This window comes from Spodoptera frugiperda, chromosome 11, assembly GCF_023101765.2.
Source record: "Spodoptera frugiperda isolate SF20-4 chromosome 11, AGI-APGP_CSIRO_Sfru_2.0, whole genome shotgun sequence".
Classification (NCBI taxonomy): domain Eukaryota; kingdom Metazoa; phylum Arthropoda; class Insecta; order Lepidoptera; family Noctuidae; genus Spodoptera; species Spodoptera frugiperda.
In genome coordinates this window covers 6,326,478-6,353,608 of record NC_064222.1, presented here as the reverse complement: position 1 = coordinate 6,353,608, position 27,131 = coordinate 6,326,478, and the positions used below count along the sequence as shown (strand labels likewise).

At 35.5% G+C, this 27,131-nt stretch overlaps 1 protein-coding gene and 1 non-coding gene across 2 annotated transcripts in view; both read left to right on the top strand.

Annotated features, from left to right (window-relative positions):
• Positions 1-27,131, top strand: part of LOC118275137 (somatomedin-B and thrombospondin type-1 domain-containing protein) — a 77,833-nt gene that overhangs the window by 3,367 nt on the left and 47,335 nt on the right. The window contains exon 2 of the mRNA XM_035593004.2: positions 22,976-23,391. Within this exon, the coding sequence (XP_035448897.1) occupies positions 23,160-23,391 (232 nt within the window). The 5' untranslated portion in view covers positions 22,976-23,159. The remainder of the gene's footprint in view (positions 1-22,975; positions 23,392-27,131) is intronic.
• Positions 22,574-22,645, top strand: Trnat-cgu (transfer RNA threonine (anticodon CGU)). The gene has a single exon. It is a non-coding gene; the product is annotated as a tRNA-Thr (tRNA).

Here is a 27,131-nt window from a genome sequence, read left to right as displayed (position 1 = left end):
TAATAGTCAATTTAAAAATATTCCAACCGTAAGTTTCCAGAAATTATTTTAAATTTAAATTTAGAAATAAATTATAAAAGGAACGGTATATACAGGCTGCGTCATTATTCGCTTCTTTCACTCGGCCCGTTAGGTTTGCCTAGGACTTCAAAGGTTAAATGCTTTTTACTGAAAGCAAAACGCAAACCGTTTGACAAGCTTTTATGTCGACAAACTCATAGCAATCGATTTTACTTTAAGTAAGTTGCTATACGAATATGTTTGCTTCACAATTTTCCAGTTTATTTAATTTTATTCTAGGAAAACTGGGCAAACCTTTTGATTTATCATTTCTTCCGAACAAAGAGTTGAGTATGGTTTTAGTTTTCTTATGTATAAATAAAATATATAAATAGCCAGTTTGTTTGAAATAATGGGTTGTCTTTAAATTTTTCTTCCACTGAAGTGACAGCCTGGTAAATAATGTGTGAGTGTGTTGTTCATAGTAATGTTCTTATGCAATGAATACTGAGTACAGGGTAAACCAAAAACAGGGACTTTTCTACGTTGCGAATCAATAATTTTGTAAATGATTTTAATGTAAAAACCTCTGCTTTTGAATATTTTCGTATAATTTAGTTTAAGAACAAGGAAGTTTCATTGTAAACAAACCATCTTGGTTTTGGTAGCAATTAAAACTTGATTGAATTTTCATCAAACGTTGCTACAATTAGAGAACAAAGTGTTATTTTGAGTTTGAAACTTTTTGTCTATAAAAATCTAATTAATTACTTTTAATTTGAGCTTTTTTAATATAAAATTCAATATTACAAAAGTAATAAAAACCCTTTTGTCTGTCAAATTGATTAAATTTGTATCACATCCGCCCACATTAAATTCTAATTATCCATTTACATTACGAAACAACCTGTACATTTGTACAATTCAAATTTTAAAACCCAACTAAGTATTCGAAATTCAAAACAACACCGTCCATTTTTCTTAAACGAAAACACAATGCGGCCAGTACTTGAGAACAATAGACAAGCGGACAAACAAAAGGTGTCAACGTGGAGGTTTTTACAGCCTTGTCTATGCCCATTCTACGCCCTTTCTTTGGGAATGACTAGACGTTTCTCATTCATAGGGTTATTATGCCCTTTCTAAATAATTGTTTGGTTAAAGCTTTTCATGTTGTTGGCATGAATTAGTTTTGTTACATTGTGTTTTGTCCGTCATTGTGCGGTGTTTTGTTTACTCTATGTCAGTTTATGGCCACTTCGCGGTTGAATGGTAGTTGCGTCAAGTGCAGGGACTTGCATACTGTGATTTTTTTTTATATTTTGTGGTTTTTCAATGAGGTACGGTAATGTTTTCGGTAAATACTGGCTGCTTTGTGTCAGAGACAGTTTTTTTTCCATTGTTTGTTTTATAACCGTCTACCACACGTTGTGTTAAATTAATTTATTATTTGCCATTTTTTTTTCTGAAACTTACTCTGTTTTTTTTTTTTTTTTTTTTTTTTTTTTATGGAACAAGCCGGCAATCGAGCTGACGTATTACCTGATGGTAAGCAATCGCCGCCGCCCATGGACACTTGAAACACCAAAGGCGTTACAAGTGCGTTGCCGGCTTTTTGGGAGTTAGGAATTTTTGTTCGGGAATCGGGGATGGGGAAGATTGGGAAGGGGGGAATTGGGCCTCCGGTAACCTCACTCACACAACGAAACACAACGCAAGCGTTGTTTCACGTCGGTTTTCTGTGAGGCCGTGGTATCACTCCGGTCGAGCCGGCCCATTCGTGCCGAAGCATGGCTCTCCCACTCTGTGTGACATTTTTCTGACTTTGTAATTGTTTTTGGCAGTTTACAATTTGTTTTTTGTAATTGTGCGTTGTGTTCGATGTTTACTTATAGATCTGCCAAATAAGTAACAAAGACCATCCAAGCGGGTGAACCCTTTCTAGGTATAGGGAGAACCCTATACCTAGAAAAAAATGTCTCAAAAGTCTGACTTACGTCATTCAATTTTGGTCTTTATGAAGTAAGTAATAAAGTTAACATTAGCAGTTGAGTTGTTAGATGGTTACAACGTTTTTCATTACGAAAGTTTATAAAAGAAATAGTTAAGAAAGCAATCGTATGTCTGTCCAGTGTCCAAAACTAAGTGTAATATAAGTTATAAAAAGTTATTTGTATAATATAACCTACTACATATATATTTAGATTTGTTATTTTTCTGTTAAATTGTATAAAAAAAGAAAACAAGTTGAATTGAAAAGCTGATAGAATAATATGAGAAGAAAAAAGTTAGATTAAAATAAAAACAAAATCTATTTTTTTATATAGACTAAAATATGAGATATAAGATAAAAAAAATCCTTACTAGGTATTCCAGCTTCTGCTAACGGTTTCGCCCGGCTTACCGTGGGTATAAAAGCTAATGTGTTAATCCAAACATTTCGATTTCTTCAGCCGTTTTGACGTGAAGAAGTAACAAACAAACAAACAAACTTTCGGATTTATAATATTAGAAGGATTAATAAAACACTGTAAGTTATTAATTATTATGTTATCGGCTTACTCACGTAACTGTTCGACGAGGAACTCGACTAGTTTCAAACCATACTAGAGGCTCATATTCATGAGCAGCATTCCGCGACACACGACGCGACGACTGTCGCGCTGCTACTTATGCTCATGCTGGTACTCGGCGTGAGTAAACCGATAACATAATAATTAATTTAGTATGTCTCACGAAAGTTATAATAAAACACATAAGTAATATTATTTTGAATTTCTTTTAACTGTCAGTAATAAAAACTAAGCTTCAGCTAAAATATTGAATTAATAACCCTACAACTACATAGGAGTAGTCTCAGACCTCTGATGTTTAGTAACATGATATGCTAAAACGTAGTTAACGCCTCAGGGACCCTTGATATCTAGAAGCCGTTTAAGTATATTAGTGCTTAGCGTTACGAGCTGAGGATTAGTCTAGACTGAGCCAGACTTAGGTCTAACATGATTACTAATGATGCTTGCCTATAAAGCTGCCTATAAGACTGTTATTTTGTAAGTAAAACCTTTTTGTGGTTGAATATTTTGTTTCAAAAATGGTTGAAATAATCTAAATATGTTCAGATAATTAGTATATAAAGCTGAAGAGTTTCTTTGTTTGAACGTGCTGATCTCTGGAACTACTGGTCTGTAGTGCATTTATTCAGGAAGGCTATAGGCTATAAATCATCACGCTATTACCAAAAGGTCGCCGAACAACGGGGAAACCTCGCGGGCTAGTAGCTACTTATTAGATAAATATTGCACCTCTTAAGCCATAGAAAGGTCCGCAGAGAAGCTAATGCGACTACTAGAAATTTTTTTGATTGCCAAACACTGAGCCGGATTAATCATTTAAAGAGAGCTATTTCTGAGAGAACTACTTTTGAGATTAATTATTATGTTATCGGCTTACTCACGTAATGTTTTGACGAGGAACTCGACTGAGTAAGCCGATAACATAATTGAATTAAAATTAGTATGTCTCACGAAAGTTACAATAAAATCATACTTTTGAGATATTTTCGAAAAGCCTCATAAATACTTTACACCTTTTGAGTTGCCGCTCGTTTAATATTTAAGAAACATTTCCATTTATAAAAGGCAACAGTATTCAAAATGAATAAAATGTCAAACTTCTATTCGGAACTTAATGCCAAATAACTACTTTCAACGAAAACATTAGCTAATATTAGATCTATTCAAAAATCCTTTAATTCACGAAATTATTTAACGATATACCACCAACGTAATTACCTAAGTAGTGTTTTGTCTATGGCTGTTTAAACGTGAAACTGTACAGTTTTTTCCGCTGGCAACACAAAGAGTTATTATGGCGCGAAAAGTGACATTTCTCTTTTAAAGCGGCCATCTTGAATCGCTGAGCTCTCTGCTCTTTTAAATAGACTAAAGCGTTTCGTTTCGTAGCGAAGAAAATGTTTTATAGTATCACAAACAGAATATTTATGAGGAATATTAAAGTATTCTAGTATCAAACTTGTATATTTTAGTTAAAATACATGTTTATGATCCGTGGCCTATTTATTATAGGTGCCTACTAAATAGCTCAATATCTACGTTATATTTGTTTTAATTTTACCGGTTTCTTTCGAAGTTTTCTAGTAAGAGTTAGGTTGGAATTAGGTGTATTGACCATGCCTGGTGGCTTTTGTTTTTAAGGGAAGCAAATCATCCAATAACTTCTACCGCCTTGGGCGAGGCGAGAGGGAGTGTTAGATTCTTACTGACTTAAAACCAGCCCATTCTTACTGCTGCTTTACGAGCCGGAGCCGCGTAAACCCGCTAGGTAGTCCGCAGCTCCGGATCAGGTATCACCAGCGGTATTGGGGCCCAACAGTGGTGGTTTGATGGCTCTTTAAGACCGAAATCGTGGTATAGTGGTCCCATAGCCTGCTATTGGAGTGGACTATGCCCAATAGAGAATCCTATCGTATATTATGTAGCTACCTGTACGTACTTAATAAAATACTGTTTAACAAACATGATTAAATATGAAATAACATAAAACCAATTCGATGATGAAAACCGCATGAATCTATCTCTAATTTTGTAAACAGGCAGATGTGGTAAACGTTTTGTTTTATACTATAATGAACAGTTAAATTAATATCCTAAATTCACAGTTACCACATCCAATTATTTGGATAAACAATCATCTGAAATTAGTAATTTATTTATCTAATGTCTGGAGTTCATTACACTGGCTGACGAATAAAAATGTGATACCTATTATTATAAATGTATTGTTCTTGATATAAATAAAACGTTTCCTCAACTGATTGAGTTATTGATAGACAAGGAACAGCTAAAAAGGTTTCTTGCCACTGGCAAAGCTTTACATAGGAAAGGAAAGATTTTTTGGTTTATTAATACGTTGTCATACTTACTCTCACCACATTACCTAAGGCGATGTAATATATAGTCGACTAGGTAGGATTTCTCCGAATTCCGCCAGGAAACATGATATTTAGGTATATTCTTAAAGTTTTGGACTAGGTGGATCTCTACCACAACCAAGTACTGCTAACCAAAGCCTCTTCACACGGAGAAGGTTTGAACATTAATCACCATGCTTGCTCAATGCCGGTTGGCGATATCAAAATTATAATCAGTTTTAATCCCTGGTTTCCTCACGATGTTTTCTTTCACCGTTTGTCAGTGGTCATCTAACAATAATCATTAGAAAGTATGATGTAACTTGGAAAATGTACACATGTGGTATGTTACCGATATTTCGGTTTCAAACCTGTACTGTTATGCATGAGATTCCTCATGCATGAGGCTCAGGGCCACCACGACCCAGTGTCTAATAGCCAAAATAAACTGTAAGAAAGATAAATAAGTTGAGTTCTTCTAGTTCTTTCATGGTAACTCGTATAATGGAGGCACCAAGAGAGGTCTTTATTGTCTGTATTTGATACACCCATACTAGATACGAAAAAAGCGGAACATTCACATTAAAATAACTACAAACGCTAGTAAGAATACAGATATATCTAACGCGTAAAGTTCATTACACTGGCGGGCAATAAAAATGTCCTATTATTTATTTATAGATAACAACATGTTCGTGAAATAAACTGGGTTGCATATCTGAGGGCAAGGGTGAGTCGATACGATAGGCCGCTCGGAACAAATGAAGCAACTCTGTTGCGACAGTCGATTGTCTTAGTAAAGTTACTGTTTACATTTATTGTTTAAATGTAACGTATTTATTGGGAATTTGTTTGACGGAAAACATATTTTTTAATGGGACAAACCCGCTGCAATCTCCCATACCGCTGCAACTTAAATAAGCCTGGATATACAGTAGATACAATAATGAAAACACCGGAACGCTGAAGTCCGATGCGTCCCAGGGCCATGAATACCTTGGATCCCGCAACGGAAAAAATCAGAAGATATTATTGGAGGAAAACATCATTGTGAGGAAATCATTCAATGACTTCTTCCGCCTTGGGCCCACCGAGGCCAGAGGGAACGTTAGACTCTTACTGACTAAAACCTACCGCGTTCCTTCTCCTGCTCTTCTACTCCACTCTTTTCGTGAGTATCATGATTTAACTTACAAAGCTATAAATTAAATCACCAACGTTATTTATTTATTGTAACTATGAATTTCTAGACAGCACAATACATGCAATATATTCATCCAATAACACCAAAGCAAAAAAAAGTATAGCGAAAATAATAAATAAACTAGACAATATAAATTACTGTGACAACGTAAAGGAAGGGGAGTGATCAATACCCAAACCTCCCCCTTTTTACAACAAAATACTAGTTCTATAGAACGATTTACTAAAAACTTACTGAATCGAAAACTCTGATACTGTTTTATTTATTGCCAAACAAAATGTTTTAAAAAAACTATGCAAAGTAAAGATTAACATCGCTCGCGTTCGCATATGTTTGCGAACGAGATTAAACGTCGTTTCACCGTGCACTGTTACTGTAATGTGTTACATGTTGCGTGTTACATGTTGCATTGAATAATTGTTCTCTATGTAGCATTGAATAATTGTATATGATAATGAATTGCTTCTATTCTTTACAAATTGTATGATTTCTCGATTAGATATTGTTTTTTTATCTTTCTATTAATTTACTTATTTATTATAAGTAGTAGTTTCTGTCTAATCTCATTTCTTTTTATTATAACTTTCGTGAGACATACTAAATTAATTATTATGTTATCGGCTTACTCACATAACTGTTTGCCGAGAAACTCGACTAGTTTCAAGCCATGCTAGAGATTTATATTCTTAGAGGCTGCCGACTCAGCCGCGTCGTGGGTTGCGGAAAGCTACTCATGAATATGAGTGTAATAGTCGAGTTCCGCGCCAAACAGTTACTTGAGTAAGCCTATAAAATAATAATTAATCATATTTCTTGATCATCAAAAACAATGAAATCACTTCTATTATTTATCTGTCAAGCTTTCAGGTAAAAACTACAAATAAAATGAAATCAAAACCAAACAGCAACAAGAAATAAAATCCACTTCACTAATAACCCTGTTACACGGTGTAACGTTACAGCGCGTACCACGTAACACGTCACAGAACATGTTGTGTATTATAAAATCTGAATACGGCTTACGCAGGTAACGTACCTGTTTAAATAACTCGGTAAAAATATTTGAACGACCAAATTGGTTCGTTATATTCCATGTACCTAATATTAAAGGCAACTCAGACCTGTAATTGAGTTGGTATTCCTTTTACTTGTGTAAATTTTTTGATGTGAAAACACTGTTTGATGTTGCCATGTTATTTTGTATAGTCATCACCGTTTTTTTTTCACTTGCGTTTTGACGTTTATTTTTATTTTATGAGAGTATGTGTGTGTGTGTGTGCGTGAGCTACAACTGATTGAGTTTAAGTGAGTAAATTGTGATAGGTATGTTTTGGATTTTTATGTATAATATTGCTGTACGATGTTATTAAATGTTTATTTTTTATTGTATGTATACCTATCATTTTGAATGATGACTATATTTTGCTTTGGAAATTTGTAGCAGTATGAAAATTACGTTTTGTTATTATATTTCTGTTTATTATAAGGCCTTTCGTGAAATATCAAATGACTATTTAGAATTTGACTGAAACGACTCTTAAATATTATTGAAGAGTTTACAGAGGACGGAGACGAGCAGGTGATGATATATGACTTATAATAAAAATTAACTACAATTAAAAAGCGGATTACCTTTACCAACCCTGCTACCTATACTCCTAAGGGTTATCGCACATGCCTATAAACGGCAGGAACACGGCACGGCAAAATGCTGTAAGCTCGCTGTCAACGCATGGACCGCGCGCTTACAGCCTTTTTCTAATGACGTTATAAAATATATCATACAACATAAGATTTAAAGTTCAAATTTAAATAACAAGTTTATTGCTGGGTTCAAGTGGTAACATTAAAGTGTGATATGCCCTTAAAGCCGAAACCACAATAAACAATACCTAGAACTAACTTGACTGCAAAGATCAAGAAACCACGACCAACTTGAAATAAACTTAAGTTAGCATAACATAAGTATTAAGTATTTAAGTTAATGTTAAGTTATAAGCTATCTGTTTATCTCAGCTTAGGTTAAGCTTAGTCTGTGAGAAGCCACAAGTCAGATTACGAACAGTGGTTTTCTTTTGACAAGGCCTCTGTTCTTTGAAAGTAATATTTAAGTCTTGTGTGTTAGAGTTGGTTTTTGAATAGCAGTTTGTGATGGAATTTTAATATTTTCTTCTTTAATAAATACTGGTGTTTTGAGTTAGGTTTTAGAGTTAGAGAATTTCCTTGTTTAAGCTTTTGTGGTGTAGCGGTTTGTTGGTTGAGGTTTTTCGATAGAATTCTCAGTAATAAGGTATTTCTGTAACCCTAGTTTGAAATTGTGGCCGGTAAATAACCATACTGCTTATGTGCTAACCTTATTTTTTACATTTTTAAACGTTGCCCCTACACTAGGATTTTTTTATGTTTAGGGGCGTTTACAAACATACAAGTTCATATTCACATCACAACTCAGAAACAATAATTTGTGTACTGCAAAGAGTTGCTCCGTAGGTGAATCGAACCCTCTAGACGTTTCATATCATAATTATAGTAAACACTAAAGGTAAGCGTCCACAGGCCCGCATCGTACGCATCGCAAAAGGTTATAATTTGATGTGTTGTTTAAGGTACGCGTCCACAGGCCCGCATCGTACGCATTCCGTATGATGTCATCAGTACGCATCGCATGTAGGCATTGCTGATGATGCGGTGCGTACGATGCGGATCAGTGGACGCAGTTGTATGAGTTTCTATACAAGACAAACTAAAATCCGTTGCGTGCGATGCGTACGATGCGGGCCTGTGGACGCGTACCTTAAACAACACATCGAATTATAACTGCCCGACATCTACTTCCTTATACAACACACAAATAAAATACCAATCACTTATTTTTTTTCATAAGGAAAACACAGAATAAAACCTGTTTGGGCCCTTGTTGTTGCACTTGAAGGCCAAAAGGGGTTCTAAAAAGGAAAACCTCATCAATAAGTACAGTTAGCGTAATTGCTTTAGTTTTCCTTAAAATGGACTCCACTACTCAGCTCTTATTGTTTGGTTAAGGAAAATGAGTAATGAAAGCTTTGGCAGTCGATGGACGGAACTAAATGATGAAAAACCGGCCAAGTGCGAGTTGGACCCGCCCATGAAGGGTTCCGTAACAGCAAGTAGATGACATAATATAAAAGTTGTCAAATAATTTGGTTTTACATAGTGTTTGTATGAACGACAAAGTTATATTTGCGGTTTTTAAAAATGTTTTATTTCTTAAAAACTAATAATGATATCTCGTTCAAACCAATTTTCGTTGTTAGTTTCCATTCTAATCTACATTATATATTTTTTTCAGTTTTCTCACTCGTTTATTTAAAAGTTAGAGGGGGAAATAAGTAAGTTGAATGCTCGGTTATCGCAGTGGTTGGGTAACTGGCTGCTGCGCAACGTCTCGCGGGTTCGTCCCCGCGCCGGACAAAAAGTGACAATGGCATTTTCTGAGTAAAATACCAATATTAGTTCGGAGCCTGCAAACGATTTTGTAATATTGACCAACGTATATCGGTATTAGACCTTAATAAATCACGTGTCCTCATAACACTCTGTTATGGTCTGAAATTGAGCAGTTATTCAATTTAAGGCTGACCGTAAATTTTATAAGTGGCCTTAAGTATAAATAGTCAGTAAAGTGTAAAAAAATACATGGTATAGGACGGATTTTTATTTAAAACTCTCTTCTTCACGTTTTCGAGATATTTAAAGGTTAAGTTTAAAAATTAAAACAAGATTAATCAATTAGAAAATACCCTACTAATCTTACAATCTTACTAATATTATAAATGCGCAAGTTTGTATATTTGTTTGTTTGTTACTCCTTCAAGTCAAAACGGCTGAATGGATCGATATGAAATTTGGAACAGAGGTAGATTATAGTCTACAATAACACATAGGCTACTTTTATCCCACAAGAATATGGGCGAAGCCACTGACAGTAGCTGGTTTAGAATAAAACATTTAAAATAATAATTATCTTACAATATTCCCATATTGTCCCCATTCAACATAGTCCTATCAATTGAACAATCGCACCACACTAGTTACGAGTACAGAAACGAATATTCGATACGTAAATCTGCTGTAAATCGAATGGTGCATCGATGTATCGATACTAGAGTATTAACAGTGATTCGAGTTACTGCTCGCATAAATTTAACTGGCATAATAGAATAATGGGATGGGATTTTCGCTTATATGGTATTAAGTTGCGTTATAGTTAAGTTAGTTAATGATTTAAGCATATTGGCACTGTTATGTGTGGTATTAGTAGAAATAGCATAATATTATTAGGAGAAATTGCTTTTATTTGCAAATTACTTATAGGATGACAGAAAGTCATCCTATGGCTTTTCTCACCTTAGGCGAGGCGAGACGGCGTAAAAACACCTCGTTCCTACTTTTGCTGAAAAGCAAAAGTCGGAGACCCGGTAAGCCCGCGATAGTCCACAGCTTCGGATCAGGCTTTTCAGCCTGATGGCTCTAAGAGCGCCGTACGCAAGGGTCTGGTTCTGGTCGGGAGGCGAGCTACCTCTGCCTACCCCTTCGGGGATAAAAGGCGACAAAAATAATATAAGACAGATATTTTTGCGAAAGGAATCCTTAAACAATGTAGTGCCACTCATAACGTATCACCGCTTCCTAGAACGATAGCACGATACAAATTTGCTTATCACTCGAGATGAATCCGTGCAGTACAGACATGTATAACACAAATACTGGGAATTATGCGTCAGATGTGAGAATGAATCGAAGTGTGAGGCCTTATCAATGAACTTAGGTACTGTTATGATACCTAGGTATTATTTATGTTATGGTCCTTCGATATGTGTCGTTGTTGTGCTTATGTATATTTATTGATTCTATATTCATATCTTTAATTAATACACAAAGGAAGACTTAGCCGTTCTTCAATTTTGCACTTGGCAATATATTCTAAGATTAATTAATTTATTCATAAACTAATATTAAATAGGAATAACAAACCCATTATAACTTTTTACATACCTAAATATTTTTCAAGAATTAGATTAGGAAATACCTCACACCACGGAGGAGGCCAACACCTCACTCCGCTGTGCATCTTGAGCTAGGGCCTGGCAAGAAAGATCGCACTCTTGTACCTACGTTTGAGATGGGACAACGGGGTGTGTTTAAGTCAGTGAAAGTCTGACAGTCCCTTTCGTCGTGGATGACTTTGGAGAAAAAAAAGCAAATAATTCAAACAAATAAAATCATCTCTAATTTGATTTGATAAACAATATCAAAACAAAATGATGAATATCACAATAAATAAAACAAAACACGGTCGAATGAAATCACACACCAAAAGCTAAAAGTATTTACATATTATTCTGTGCAATGAACCGCGCAATATGGTTGACCAATTATTGTCAACACAGTTACATAGTTAAACAATTTAATGATACGTATAAATAAATAATGCATACAACATTATGTTTTATTTTAAACGTTTCTAATATGTATGATCATCAAGACAGACCATGCGTACGACGCGTCGCGTTCCGCGCGCTGCAGAAAGCTTAAGACTAAAATACAAGTTTAAGAGTCACGAAGCTGCGGACAACGTAGCAGGTTACCGGGACTTCGGTTCAAAAAGCAGGTGTTGGAATGGGGTGATTTTTAGTCAGTAAGAATCTGCCACTTGCACTCGCCTCACCCAAGGCGGGAGACGTCATTGGATGATCTCCCCTAGCAAACGGACTCATCTACACACAAAATTAGAATGTTAAAACATAAGTTTAAGAGTCACAAGTTTTCCGAAGCTGCGGACAACGTAACAGGTTACCGGGGCTCCGGCTCAAAGCAGGAAAAGGAACGGGGTGATTTTTAGTAAGTAAAAGTGTAACACTCCCACTTGTTTCATCAAAAGCGCCTCAAAGGGATTAATTTACATACGAAGTCATTGGATGATTACAAAAAATAGACCCATCTACACACAAAATTAGGAGTTAAAACACAAGTTTAGGAGTCACAAGTTTGCCTATGAGACCACAACAATACTTTTATCTCCGCAAACACCAATTCTTTGAAAAGAAATCTGATGCCGTCTCGACATTTACCGTGGTCCAGTTTTATTAGGGTCGCTGCCCATTAGCGAGTGCCGTGTTCTGCCTTAACGGCGACACCTTTATGGGCTATCAGCTCAAAGGATTCAGTTTTATAGCCAACGCCAGCCAGTCCCCACTTGTATGGGTATAGAAATGTAATTAAAAAGGATTGGTGTTGGATGAGATTTTTTTTTGGGAGTGCTAGTCTCGACATGTCTTTATCCGTCGTATTCAGAGTCATTTAATGGTTGTTTAATCTAATCCTTAGCGATTGTTTTTGGAACAAAATCGATATTAAGGGATAGTTTAAGTAATCGTTAAATATCTCTGAGCGTTAGTAAAGACACAACACACAACGTCACGCCTGTTTATCCCCAAAGGGGTAGGCATAGTTGCACATTACGACACGTAGTACCGCTATACAACGTACACCCGCTTTTCACCACTTGTGTTATAAGTCCCATGTAATAGGGGCGAACCTATTACCATACTGGGCTCAATTCTACACTCCATTCTACTACTGAGAAATTTTCTAAAAACCGAAAAAAGCCTAGTAATAGCGACCCGGAATCGAACCAGAGATATAATCTTTCCGAACTTAAGTCTAACTTAAAACTAAAGGAATTACGAATTTATAACAATTAAAAAATAAATTATATTACAACCTATCCTCTATGCTATAATAACCAAGCTTAAACTAAATAATTTAAAAGAAACGACTTAAATCTAATCTAATTAATTTATAAATTAGACTTACAATTTTATTAAAAAAACTAACTACAGTAACTACTAATAATCGATATCAAACTAAACCTACGTTAAATATTTTAACCAGAAAACCAGGAAAACCAAACAAATAAACTTATTAATTGACAAATACAACGAAACCAATTTAGAATATACGAAACAGCAGGACCACTACAGACAAATAATCATACGACTGATAATACACTTTTTCTACGATAGTACCGAAGCGCTCGGCCGATACCCAACCAAATGAATGTAACGAAACCATAGCGCGATCTATTTCGATCTATCGAGGATAAAGACAACTTGGATTATTTATTTATACTCCGTTCGGGCATTTTCTTTGTACTAAAAGTTTAATTATATTACTATTTATTTACTTTTTTTCGATGAATTAAAACAATAACATGAACCGAAGTCGTGTAACGATCGACATAGAATTATTTATAAATAATTTATTTCTTATTTTTATTTTTTGATTTTTGAAATAAAAATATATCTATGTCCTTTCTAAGGTTCTAAACTATATCTGTACCAAATTTCAACCAAATCCGTCAAATAGTTGCGGAGATTAATGGTATAAGCATAGAATGTTCGACGTGATTCTTTAATTTGACATAACTTTTTTATTTATGAACCGATTGACATGAAACAAACACTAAATGTAAATTTAAGCATCCCACAATATATTCGTGAAAACCGCATCCAACTCGGATCAGCCGTTTCTGAGATTAGCGCGCACAGACGAACAGACAAACAGACAAACAGACAAACAGACAAAAAAAAAGTTAATTACATTTTTGGGTTCGACATCGACATAACAATAACCCCTGCTATTTTTTTTATTTTTATTTTCAATGTACAGACAGCACTTTTCTACGATTTTATTATATGTATAGATATATGTGTTTCTTGACACATGTCGGGCATGTTATAGTCCTGGTGAATCCATAAGACATTATTTCTGGTTGTGGTCGTTTGGCTAATGGTGAATATTTGCATAGACATAATCATGTGACCAAGATTATCCACCAGCAACTTGCTTTGCACTATCGACTTGTTGAGTTTGAGGTTCCATACTACAAGTATGTGCCCGATCCAGTTCTAGAAAACGGTCATATCACGTTGTACTGGGATCGGTCTATTATCACCGACAGGGCTATTGTACCCAAATACGACCAAATCAAGCTGCTTCGTATTTTTTATATTATTAATATGTTTGGGTGTACATTGCATTGGCATTATGTGCCATAATGTGCACCTCTGCCTACCCCTGCGGGGATTGATTAAAAGCGTGACGTTACAAAAAAAAAAAATGTTTGGTAGAATTTTTATCTAACAAAAATACATTTTGTATTTTTCTCACTTTATATAAATTCTAGTCTAAAAACGCTAGCGTTACACATATCGTATGTTTTGTGTTTGACCACTGGCCATAAAATTTAAATATTCACTCTTTTCATTTTGACAAAATACAGCAGTAACACGCAAAAATACTGGCTTTCAAAAATGTATACATACCTACGAATAAAAAAAAGTATTATCTAGCGTAGTAGCGCACCTGTCAAAATTGTTTTTTTATTTCCCCGTACGGGAAAATATGGTTGTGAAAAATTGGAACCTAACCCTTAACTGTTAGCCGTGTAGATACATATGTAGTACACATACATATACATATATACATTTTACACTGGTAGTATAGTCGACAAAATTGCAGGCTCGGTTGCCATTCAGGAAAAAACTTTATGCTTGATTTATTTAAGTCATTAGTTTTAAAGTAAATGCAAAGGTGAATAATAAAGGTTAAAATTAAATAACCTTTAAAAAATATAACTACACAAAGAAGCCAGATATGTTTTTAAGACATCAATAGATTGGAGCTGTAGACTACCTAGCGGGTTTACCGGGGCTCCAGCTTGAAAAGCAGAAATAGCCGTTTTATTTAGTAAGAGTCTGACACTCCCTCTCGCCTCGCCCAAAAGCCGGAGAAGACATTGGATAATTTCCCCCCATAAAAAAAGAAAATAGAATATGTCACTCCTCCTCGACTTACTCAAAGTCATTAGGAGAAGTCATTGGAAGATATTCCACCCTTAAAAATGACATCAATTTTATTGATAATATAGGCGGTATTGTAAGTATACCATATTCGCACACAATCGACATTGAAGCACAAACCAACAAACCGCCACTCATAATAAGTAATACAAATTCATAAATAACTTTGTACCAACTTCGTCAACAGCCCTTTGTGAAGCACCTTACACATTACCATACAAATCGTATGCACATGCCTACTAATTACTTTTTAAACTTATAATTAATAATTTCAATGTCTGTTTTCCATTTTGCTGGTTGAATTAAATTCTGTTTTGTGGTCCCTTAGGGACTATGCACACCACGTTTTTTAAACGCGCCGTCTAAGCGCGTTATGGGAACGCGCGTCGCCGGTGCGTTTTTATCCTGCAGAGCAGTTTGTTGTCGTTTGTAAAACATTTTTTTTGAAAAGAGTAACGATGGAGTTTCTTTCTCGTTCTTCTCCATACGAAGCTACACTTTGGAACGAGCGCCTAGCTTCACTGACAGACAGACTGACGGACAATTCAATTTGACGTTTCAAAAGTGCCTAATTTAGGATTAATTATTGAAATAAATGCTTTGACTTTGACTATCAATACAGATGCGTTACTGCGGGGTTTTCCCCGCAACGAGGGAAAGAGAAGTGAATACACACGCGCGTCTGTATCGCTACACACGTGCGTTTGCATCTCGTCTGCATCGCTACACAAGCGTGTCAGGTGTGCAAAGGTCTACAGGCTGCGTCTGACTTGCGTGCGTATCGCGTCTGTATCGCTACAAACGCGCGTCGACGGCGCGTTTAAAAAACGTGGTGTGCATAGGCCCTTAGTCCTTTATTGCGTGTGAATTGTGTGTGACCCACAAGTTTTGATTAACAAGTGTTGTTGTCTTGGGTTGTTAAGTTCAGGTTTTACCGTGATTAGGAGGGTGCTTAGGTAAAGGTTTGTAGTTTATTTGTAGTAGTAGGTTAGGAAATGTTGTTCTGGGGTTTTCCTAGTTTAAGTTATATTTCATGTTTTGATAGCTAAATGTCTGTACTCATGATTATGAAAAAAAAGGCCGGCAACGCACCTGTGACTCCTCTGGTGTTGCGGGTGTCCATGGGCGGCGGTGATCGCTTACCATCAGGTGACTCGTTTGCTCGTTTGCCTCCTATTCCATAAAAAAAAATACGATATAGAATTTAGATCTGGAGTACAGTGAATAGGCGTAATAAATCTCAACTTTTAAAACTATGATACAAATCCATTCAAATAGCTATCAGATCACCATAGATGGCGCTCAGTAGGGCTAACGTAGTCGCGGATACGAAGTCGCGGAAGTCTTAAACGGGTTATTGGGGCCCCGGCTCGTAGATTAGGAGAAAACGGGGTCGTTTGTAGTCAGTAAGAGTTCGATATTCTCTCTCGCCTCACCTGAGGCGGGAAAAGTAATAGGACTATATATACCGCCCTCAAAAAAAAAAAAAAAAACTGGAAAATTATAGCAAACAATATTTTGTAGGCAATTGGCTGTCATGTCCTAATGGCAATCATATTACATAGATGACGAAAAAAACTTTGTTATATATTAAATGCTACGATGTGAAACAAAATCGACCTATAAGCAAAACTGACCACTCCTAAACGTAGTTCCAAAACAATTTACATACACAAACTAATATGATTAGTATCCCTCTTAATATAACTATGATACCGAAACGTTTGTCCCCCAGAGTACGGTTCCAGAAACAGCAGTAACATATGACTGTCTAGGGACTAGCAATTTATACCAAAATGTACTTAACTAATTTAGAAACAACTGTTGTTGCTGTATAATTTGTTTTGTGTTGTGGTTCAACGAATTTTGGTGTTTAGTCTTAAGTGCGAGTGGGTGGGGAATGTGGGGAATTCTGGTAGAAGTATAAAATATGATGAATACAATACATAACGTAAATTGCGAAGAACACAGAACAGATAAATACGATAGAAAGCATACCGCTTATGTTAGTATCAGAACCAGCGTGGTAAGCAATGAAGAAGTACTTATAGGTTAACTTAAGCATAGTTCAGGAGATACGAGTATACCGTCGACGTTATACACTTACACATTTGACAGAAACTGGGCAGCAAAGCTCAATAATAATGGAGATTAGGTGGAGGAGACTTTAATCTAACAGTGGGCTGATTTGTACTGTTGTTGGTTTTGGTCATAAAGTCTTTTTTATTCCAATTCTATATCAGTACCAGCTTTTGCTCGTGTATTCGCTCGCGTTAAGAATGAAATTTATCTAAATCCTTTCTTAATAGATGCCTACGTCATAGTAGCTTTATGCATGCAAAGTCTCAGCGCGATCGGTTTAGAAATGATAAAGTTCCAAACAAAGTTTCATTCCCTATTTTATCACCTTGTGGGTAGAATTGACCAAAACCCTTTCTTAGCCAGATGCCTACGTCATAACATCTACCTGCATGCCAAATTTCAGCTCGATCCGTCCAGTGGTTTGGGCTGTGCGTTGATAGATCACTATGTCAGTCAGTCACCTTTGAGTTATATATATTTAGATAGATAGATAGATGACTATCACAATCAAACTTTACCAAACTAAAATTACATCTAATTTGACATATTCACAGCACCAATTTCCCACCATTTATACCTGTCATCGGTAGTCGAATCGAATAGTTGGGAACTCGAATAGTTTGCGATTAAATTAATCGAGTCACTCGATTCGGCAGCTTCAATTCATAACTAAGCATTGAAATTTGGTCGGCGAACTACAACTTTGGAAGTGTATAGATTGGTGTCGTTTTGTTAAATTCACCTTTACCTATGGAATCTTGTGCAAATTGGAAGTAGATAATAGGGTAGATAACTAATTTTTATTTTAATGTCCGTCTTGTAGATCATTTTAAAACATTAGACACGTATTTTTTATTTTTTTACGTAAACAAATACTTTCGAAGATATATTGATTTGAAATATTGCATGACGTCACTTCCAGGTACGTTTTATACGTAGAAATGACGTATTTGCTTCAACTCCAAAACTTTGATTTGTTTTTTCTGAGTGTGATTATCTTATATTACAAAATAAAAAAATACGTGTCTAATAATTTTCAATACCTAACTGGCGGATTAAATAGAATTTTTAACTTTCATACCACGTCATCATCCCTATTTAAAATGACATTAAGCCATATTGACTTCCGGCGATATTGACTTTCGATATTGACTTGCGGACTACCTAGCGGGTTTACCGGAGCTCCGGTTCGAAAAGCAGGAGTAGGAACGGGGTGGTTTTTAGTCAGTAAGAGTCTGACACTCCCTCTCGCCTCACCTAAGGCGAGAGAAGTCATTAGTTGATTTTCCCCCCTCAAAAAAGCCATATTAGCTTAATAAAAATAATAACGATTTCTACAATAATTACCACTTCAAAATACGTAAAAATAAATAAAAAATAACTTAATCGTCGAAAAAATAATTCATATCGTAGTCGTCTCCATCATACTTCATATATTTTTTTTTAAAATCAAGTTTCACACACTAAACTTATAAGTCCGAACTCCCTAACAACTTCCACAAAAGTATGGCACCCAAAAATAAATGGTGTGAACGTAACATTGCAAGTTTGTAACATGTTAATAAGTTTATTATTGCCTAATGAAGTGTAATGAGTTGGCATATCAAGTTATGCCTGTCTAACTTAAACTTGCTACGGTTTAACTTTAAGCTGGGATTTAAGCACGCGTCGGTGGGTTTTGGTAGGTTAAGTTATGGGAATGTGGCGATTTATATTACATGACATTTCTTGCGATTTTAGACAGAGATGCTTTGTGTAATATTCGTGTATTTTAATGGAAACTAGTGCGATTTATGTTACATGACATTTCTTGCGATTTTAGACAGAGATTCTATGTGTAATATTCGTGTATTTTATTGGAAACTATCGTTTTCTTTTTCTTCTCCTCTAATAATATCTTCTGATTTATTTCGTTGTGGGATTCAAGACAGGGAACAAAATAATACTCCAAATACGTATAAAATGTACATAGTGACATCACACAATATTTCAAATCGATATATGTATCTTTGAAAGAATTTGTTTGTGTAAGAAAAAAAGAAAAATGTCTAATGTTTTAAAATAATCTACAAAACGGACATTAAAATAAAAAAAATGTCATCTACCATATTATATCAAACATTTCATTTCTTAAGAATAAAAAGTGTTTATAACCCGCTACCCTCTTTCCTTTTACACTCGACCACAGGAACTCAATGTTATGATTAATAATTCAAGAGGGACGTTCGTATACCTATCCTAATCTTACATAATGAAATTAAGTTCAACCGTCCAAGTTATTTGTTATCGCACCATTACGTATTAAGTTCTAACTTAGCTAACTTAGCCGGTGGTTACAACACTAAGTATTTTCATTATTAACTTGGCCAAGTTAGATGAAGAATTTAATTAAAGATTCTTTTTTGGGGAACATTTTGTGGTCGGTAAAATATTTTCGTTATGAAGCAAGGTATGATTAACGAGCTACCTACGTGAGGTATTTATCTTTGGTAGATGTTGGTGGTTGCTTCTGAATTCTGTGTTTTAAATAGTGTGTTTTAGAGTAGGGTTTTGTTTGCTTTAAAAGTGATTGATTGTGACGTGAGATTTGAAGTAGTCCCGTGTTAATAAGCGAGCCTATTTTTTTAAGAGGGAAATTTTATCCAATGTCTTCTCCCACCTTGGGTGAGACGAGAGGGAGTGTCAGACTCTTACTGACTTACAACCACCCCGCTCCTACTTTTCGAGCTGGAGCCCCGGTAAACCCGCTAGATATTCCGCGGAGGTGTCATGTTTCGTGTGATTATACCCGTTTTGACTAACCTGTCCTTAATTTTAAGAAACCCTTAAGCCGAGTGATATTTAACGGCAAAATAACCTTACAAATGTTGACAGTACTAGTAAGGGGTTGGTAATTCTGGATGGTTTTGCTAAAGGGACTTCTAGTTACTGTGATTTCTAGGAGTCATATTTTTTATGGAATAGTGGGCAAACGAGCTTACTGGTCACCTGATGGTAAGCAATTAGCGCTGCCAAAGGAGTCACAGATGTGTTGCCGGCCTTTTAAAAAGGAGTGAGCTCTTTTCTTATAGTTTTGAAGGTATGATAAAAATACGTAATAATACTTTACTCGATATCTATACGAGCACTTGCAAAAGTTGCAAACACTCGACGATCGGCGCAGTTATATTGACTTATTTCTTCAGAATTGAAATGGATACTAGATGATGGGTATACCCTTAAAAAATGGGCAACACACGGCACATATTTGAGCTCACCGCCATAGTTTATTTGCCTACCAAATTCTCCTATTGTTTGTCTAGAATCAATTGTTTGTTCCACTCGTTAACGAGATGCCATCTTGCTTCCAATTTTTTTTTACAACAACTTTTTTTTTGTGACCTTAAAATTGAATAACTTTGCTTTTGTGACCTTATTGGGTTTGTTTGAATCTAAAGTTGTGAAGCTCAATGCTCATTACTTTTGTTTACTTTGTTTTGTCGTAATTGTGATATGTTTGTCGTAATTGTAATTTTTTAGGATATTCATTATCTTACTCGCTGTTATTAAGAGAAATGTACCTAATTTGGTTTTATTCGAATATCGGACGCAGTTATTCTTTATATATTCAGTATACCTATTGTCTTAAATTCATAAACGGATTAAAAATATGTTTAAACATATAAACACTTTCGTGAGACATACTAAATTAATTATGATGTTTTTCTGCCGGACAAGGGTTCGATTCCCTGGTCGGCAAAATATTACTGGGCTTTTTTTGGTTTTTCGAAAATTTCTCAATAGTAGCACGGAGTCTGGAATTGTGCCCGGTATACGGCAAAAAGCTCACCCCCTATTACATGGGACTTATAAGACAAATTGTGAAAAGTGGGTGTACATTGTACCTGTAATGTGCACCTCTCTCGCTGCCTACCCCTTCGGGGATAAAAGGCGTAACGTTGCATAACTGGTGAAAAGTGCCTGCTTACCCGTTATAGGATTGCAAGGCGTGAAGATACTTATTATGTTATAACGTTAGTCTACGAATAGAAATAAAACAATACATCATATATTTTCATTATCTTTCCCCACACTATTGTTAGCATACAGCATATTATAAATTCTAATATTGACCGTTACAAGTTGTTTATCATTCAAGAGCATATAATTATAGGGAACATTAATATTATCTGTTTATATTAGAGTTCATTCATCAGTGAAATAATATAATGTTGCTACCTATTTATTTAACTATGTACTAGTAATTTTTTATCTACACACAACAACACACACAAAAGTCACACCTTTTTATCCCCGAAGGGGTAAGCAGAGATGACTTTACGGCACTTGATGCCGCTATACAAAGTACACCCACTTAGTACTGAGATAGAAAATATTCCGGAATACTTTTTATCCATAGCACCTAGCTTCACTGACGAACAGACTGACAGACTATTATCATTAGAACTTGAGACGGGATATTTACCATGTTTATTAATTATGTCGATGAATTTCCGATATTTCGGCACTGTTGCAAGCAACATGATCACGGATGTTCATCCATCCGTGTGCAGTTCATCCCTGATCATGGCTTGCAACTGTGCCGAAATATCGGAAACTGATAGACATAACTAAACTTAGCAAATCCTTAGAACTTGAGACGGGATATCTCAAGTTCTAAGGATAGTGTTAGTGACCATGTCAGTTTAAAAACTTATATGACAGACTATTATTTATTTCTTTAATTGTTTACATTTACAATAGTACCTATTTAATTATGGTTTAATTGGAATAAATGATTTTGACTTTGAATTTTAACACATACAAATCCAAAAAAGTAACTCTTTTCTCGATCACTTGACAACGTAAATAAACTATTAGATAAAGTAGTTATAAAAAACTAAATAGTTAAAGTTAACAGTTGTGTGTAGTTGTGCCCCTTTTAGGAGTTATCAGTTAACGTCGATCCAGCCGGTTAAGTTCAGTGAGGTCATCTACCCCGCTCCCGTGCGCCATGTTCTTTTTTGTTTTCTTATGTTGGTCAAGAATTTGTTTTTGTTAAGTTGGCAGGACATACCTACCTTTATGGTTTGTTTTTGTTTTTTTTTTCATTGTCGTTATTGTTGTTCGTCCTAATATTTCTAGTTTTTTAGTTTTAGTACAATGAGTAGGGTAGTAGGTAAAAATATTTTAAGTAGATTAGAAAGGGATTAAAATTGTTTTGTAATTTTTTCTGATTATGTTTGTAAGCTGTTGTGTAATGTTTATTTTATTAAATTAAAATAAATTACGTCTGGTTCGACATTTTGAAAAAAAAAAAACATCCGTATTAAGTTTCTTAAAAAACTTTTGGGAATAATTATTGAATTTAGTTATACTTTAATACAATTTTGAAAATAAGTAGGTAAAAAGTTTTTGTTACTAAAAAAGTCATTGTGGATTTACACTCGATATTTCGCGCTGCCTCTCAAAGCCTCTTTAGCTCAGTGGTAGAGCACTGGTCTCGTAAACCAGGGGTCGTGAGTTCAAACCTCACAGGAGGCATAAAATGTATTAAGTTTTACTTTTCCTTTTTATATTTTTATGTGTATTTTTTAATGTTTTCTCTCATGTTTTCTTATTATCTGTCCTTAAAGTTAATATTTAAAATAAATGTCACAATATCTTGATTAAGATTGAACTGAATAAAGTTACAATTATATCTTTTAACAAACCTAGATTAAAGAATAACTCGAATAAACAATAAACAGCAACAAAAGATAATTATTATGAAATATGTTTAACGACAAAAGTTAAAGAAAGAAAAGAAAAAAATAATAATTAAAAAGTTTCACTCGAACGCAACCCTAACCTTTTTATTTTGTTTTGTTACAGAACCTGGCCGTTAACGTCCACACAAATTCAAATTCGGAATGACATAAAAAAACCGCGGTTCCACATTTGAAATAAAAAAAAAATTGAGCAGTTCACGAATATTTTTTTCTATTTTAACAGTTCATTCAGCCTATGTGGTAAAAAGTTTTTAGTCGATTAGAAAAAGTTTGTAAAATTTTTGAAAATGCTGCGTTATTGGCTGTGTTTTGCTAGTGCAGTGTGTTTGGCGGGCCATTGTGGGGCGAATTATTGCAGGGACGCTAACTTATGCTGTCCGGGGCGGGACAGTTCGTGTGTGATACAGAAGGCTCACCAGAACGCCATAATCGAGGACTTGACTGACAAGCCCTGCTACTGCGACCACGCTTGCTTGAAACTTGGTGACTGCTGTCCTGATTTCCGGGAGACCTGTGGAGGTAAGTTCCTTTAAATAGTTTTTAGGTTTGAAATAACCTTTAAATTAAATTAAGTAACATTATTGGCCACATTATTGCTTGCCATTAGTCCACCAAGCTAGTGAGTGATTAAACGTCGACTTATTTTTTTAAATGTATATTTAAAAATAGATTACATCAAATAACTTGAGAATACTTATGTATAAAAAGGCGTAATTTTACGTCAAATACTACTTACGAGAAAAAGGAAAAAATATAATTAGTACGTACTTAACTTTCTCTTTCTCTCATTTTCTCTAATTTTCTTACTCATCCTACCTTTGCTGAGGCGAGAGGTAGTATCTGATTCTAGAATAGTTTAAAAACATACTATAACAGAATATAATAGAACATATTTTAGACACTGTTATATCTATACTAATATTATAAAGCTGAAGAGTTTGTTTGATTGTTTGTTTGTTTGTTTGAACGCGCTAATCTCCGGAACTACTGGTCCGATTTGAATAATTCTTTTTGTGTTGGATAGTCCATTTATCGAGGAAGGCTATAGGCTATAAAACATCACGCTATAACTATTGGGAGCGAAGAAATAAAGGAATATGTGGACAAAACGGGGGAAATTATTAATTCTTGAGGGCTTCCGTTGCGTGCGCTGCGAAAATGGTTCAAGATACGAAAATTATATGTATGAAAGAATTATTCCTCTTAAAATGATCTAAAAAAAAGTCCGCGACAGTATATGTCTATCTTTTAGTATTAACTTACTAGAATCGTTTTTATGGTAATCAAACTGGGTCGAAATGAATGCATTATTTGTTAAGAGTTGTATTAACGAAAAAATATTAATCTTTATCGAAATAAATGTGTTATTCATTAAGAGTATTTAATTGTGAACAAAATTGTCTTTGACATCACTAAACTTCAATAAACATCTTAGAAGATATTACAATTTTAAAATAACTCCGATATAAAATTCACCCGCGCCGCATGATGTGCGAAACATGACGCTGCCAGGAGGAGAGGCATTGTTTGCGAACGACGCGGAGCCTGGTGTAACCATACTCAAAAAAATTATAGTCTTACTAACGAAGTAAAACATTTTTTGATCATTGACCATCGAAAGCGTTTGTTTACAGCGTAGAATAGCAAAAAAGCGGTTTACACTTTATTGTGGCTGTCTAACAAAGTACAACCAGATTCTACGTATAGTGCAATAATATCGGCTGAAACATTTGACAAACAAAAAAATCCAATTCTTCAATTTATTGTCATAAAAATATGATAGGGTATAAAATAAAAATATGGTCCTTAAGGATTTCATAACCTTGCGTCACCATGTATGAAAGAAAACATTTGTTCTAGAAAGTACTCTTTCTTTTTTGAAAATCATCCGTTGGCTACTCCTGCCTTGGGTGAAGCGAGAAGGAGTGTAAAAATCACCGCGTTCTGATTTGAGCCGGGGCCCCGGTAATCTTTTACGTTGTCTGCAGCACCGGATCGGGCATCAGCCCTATTGGGTCCCATCTGTGGCCTGGCTCTTTGAGGCGCGCACAGAACGCGACGCACGGTACGCACGGGTCTGGTTTTGATCGGGCGACGAGCTACTCTTACTCGCCGTCCGTCACGCGATCCTCGGCGCCCGGCGTGTCTTCTGCGGCGTGATAAGGATCGTTCCCTCACGCGCTCCGCCTCCTCCTTAGCTAGGATGACTGCTTCGCAGAAGGGGAGACGGCGTCCCTTTCCCCCTCGCTCCGCACCTTGGCCTGAACTAGAGCCGGACGTGAGAGGTTACCGTCGCCATTCACATCCCTAAGGACATGGCAATGCTCAGCACATGCAATGCACACCGCCACTGTATGCTCCACCATATCTTCCGGGCGGTCCTCGCAATGACGACACCCAGACGAAACGCCCGGGTCTTTCCTCCCGCCGAATTCGAAACAGGTACCAACCGAAACTTCCGTGTCCGGTAAGTACCTGCGTCAGGCGGTAGGTGAGGACGCCGTGACGCCTCTCAAGCCACTCTTCAAAGAGGGGACTTACCACTGCTATAACGCGCATGTAGCGAGCCCATCTAAAAAGTACCCTAGGAATTTTATTTCTGAAACACAAACCTGGGTGGCGGTTACCCAACCTATAGGCGCAGGTTTCCGGAAAACAATGGAAACGAGTGTGGATTGTTCCTTATAATCATAATCCAGTGCTATCACGAATTTTTAATGCACAAATTAACCGTGGGTAACAGCTATACATTAATTTATGAAGCTGAGAAAGTTGTTTGCAAAAATAAATATAATGCCTAAAATAACTATTCCACGCGGACGAAGTCGCGGGCACAGCTAGTGTATTATAACGTTGTAAAAGTTATGTGGGAGCATAATTGGATTAAAACCAATTTAGTTAGCTGACGTTGAAGTTAACTATGTAACATAATAATTGTTCGTTTAGCTAATTACTTTCGTGTAGTTAGTTTTGAACGTATGGTAGAACATTTTATGGTTTTTTAAAGTCAAAATATTATACATAATTATGGTTTAAATAATAAGGTAGATGACTAATTTTTACCGACTTCACAAAAAGGAGGAGGTACTATGTTCGGCTGTTTGTATGTTTTTTTTTTTTTTTTTTTGTATGTTTGTTCATCGAATACTCCGTCAATTGTCGACGGATTTTCAAAATTCTTTTTTTGTTCGAAAGTAGATAGTTCTGAGGTGGTCCCATTGTCACCAAGTTAGGATCTGATGATGGGATCTTAGAGAAATCGAGGGAACTCCTCAAATATTATAGGGAACTCTATAGTGATTTTGGTATATTCATCTAGAATTAAAGCATTTACAGTCAAAAAGTAACCTTTGAAGAGGTGGAACTGATGAAGAAGACCAGAAATGGCCTATGGAACTACATACTCACATAGAAATCACAATAAAGTTATACTCCGTCAATTGTCGACGGATTTTCAAAATTCTTTTTTGTTCGAAAGTAGATAGTTCTGAGGTGGTCCCATTGTCACCAAGTTAGGATCTGATGATGGAATCTTAGAGAAATCGAGGGAACTCCTCAAATATTACAGGGAACTATATAGTGATTTTGGTATATTCATCTAGAATTGAAGCATTTACAGTCAAAAAGTAACCTTTGAAGAGGTGAAACTGATGAAGAAGACCAGAAATGGCCAATGGAACTTCATACTCACAAGAAATCACAATAAAGTTATACTCCGTCAATTGTCGACGGATTTTCAAAATTCTTTTTTGTTCGAAAGTAGATAGTTCTGAGGTAGTCCCATTGTCACCAAGTTAGGATCTGATGATGGGATCTTAGAGAAATCGAGGGAACTCCTCAAATATTATAGGGAACTATGTAGTGATTTTGGTATATTCATCTAGAATTGAAGCATTTACAGTCAAAAAGTAACCTTTGAAGAGGTGAAACTGATGAAGAAGACCAGAAATGGCCAATGGAACTTCATACTCACATAGAAATCACAATAAAGTTAATTAAGTGACTGTGACAATACAAATAAATAAAGTAGTTATTGAGATAGAGAATTTTAACCGACTTTTTTAGTTGCGATACTGAGAATCGCAACTAAAAAGTGTGAAATAAAATACTTTTTACAAAAAAATAAACCGACTTCACTAAAAAAGTTAAAAATAACTTTAATTTCGGAAGTCGGTGTAACAAACAAATAATACCGAGAAACACCGACTTCCGAAATTAAAGTTATTTTTAACTTTTTTAGTGAAGTCGGTTTTCATTTT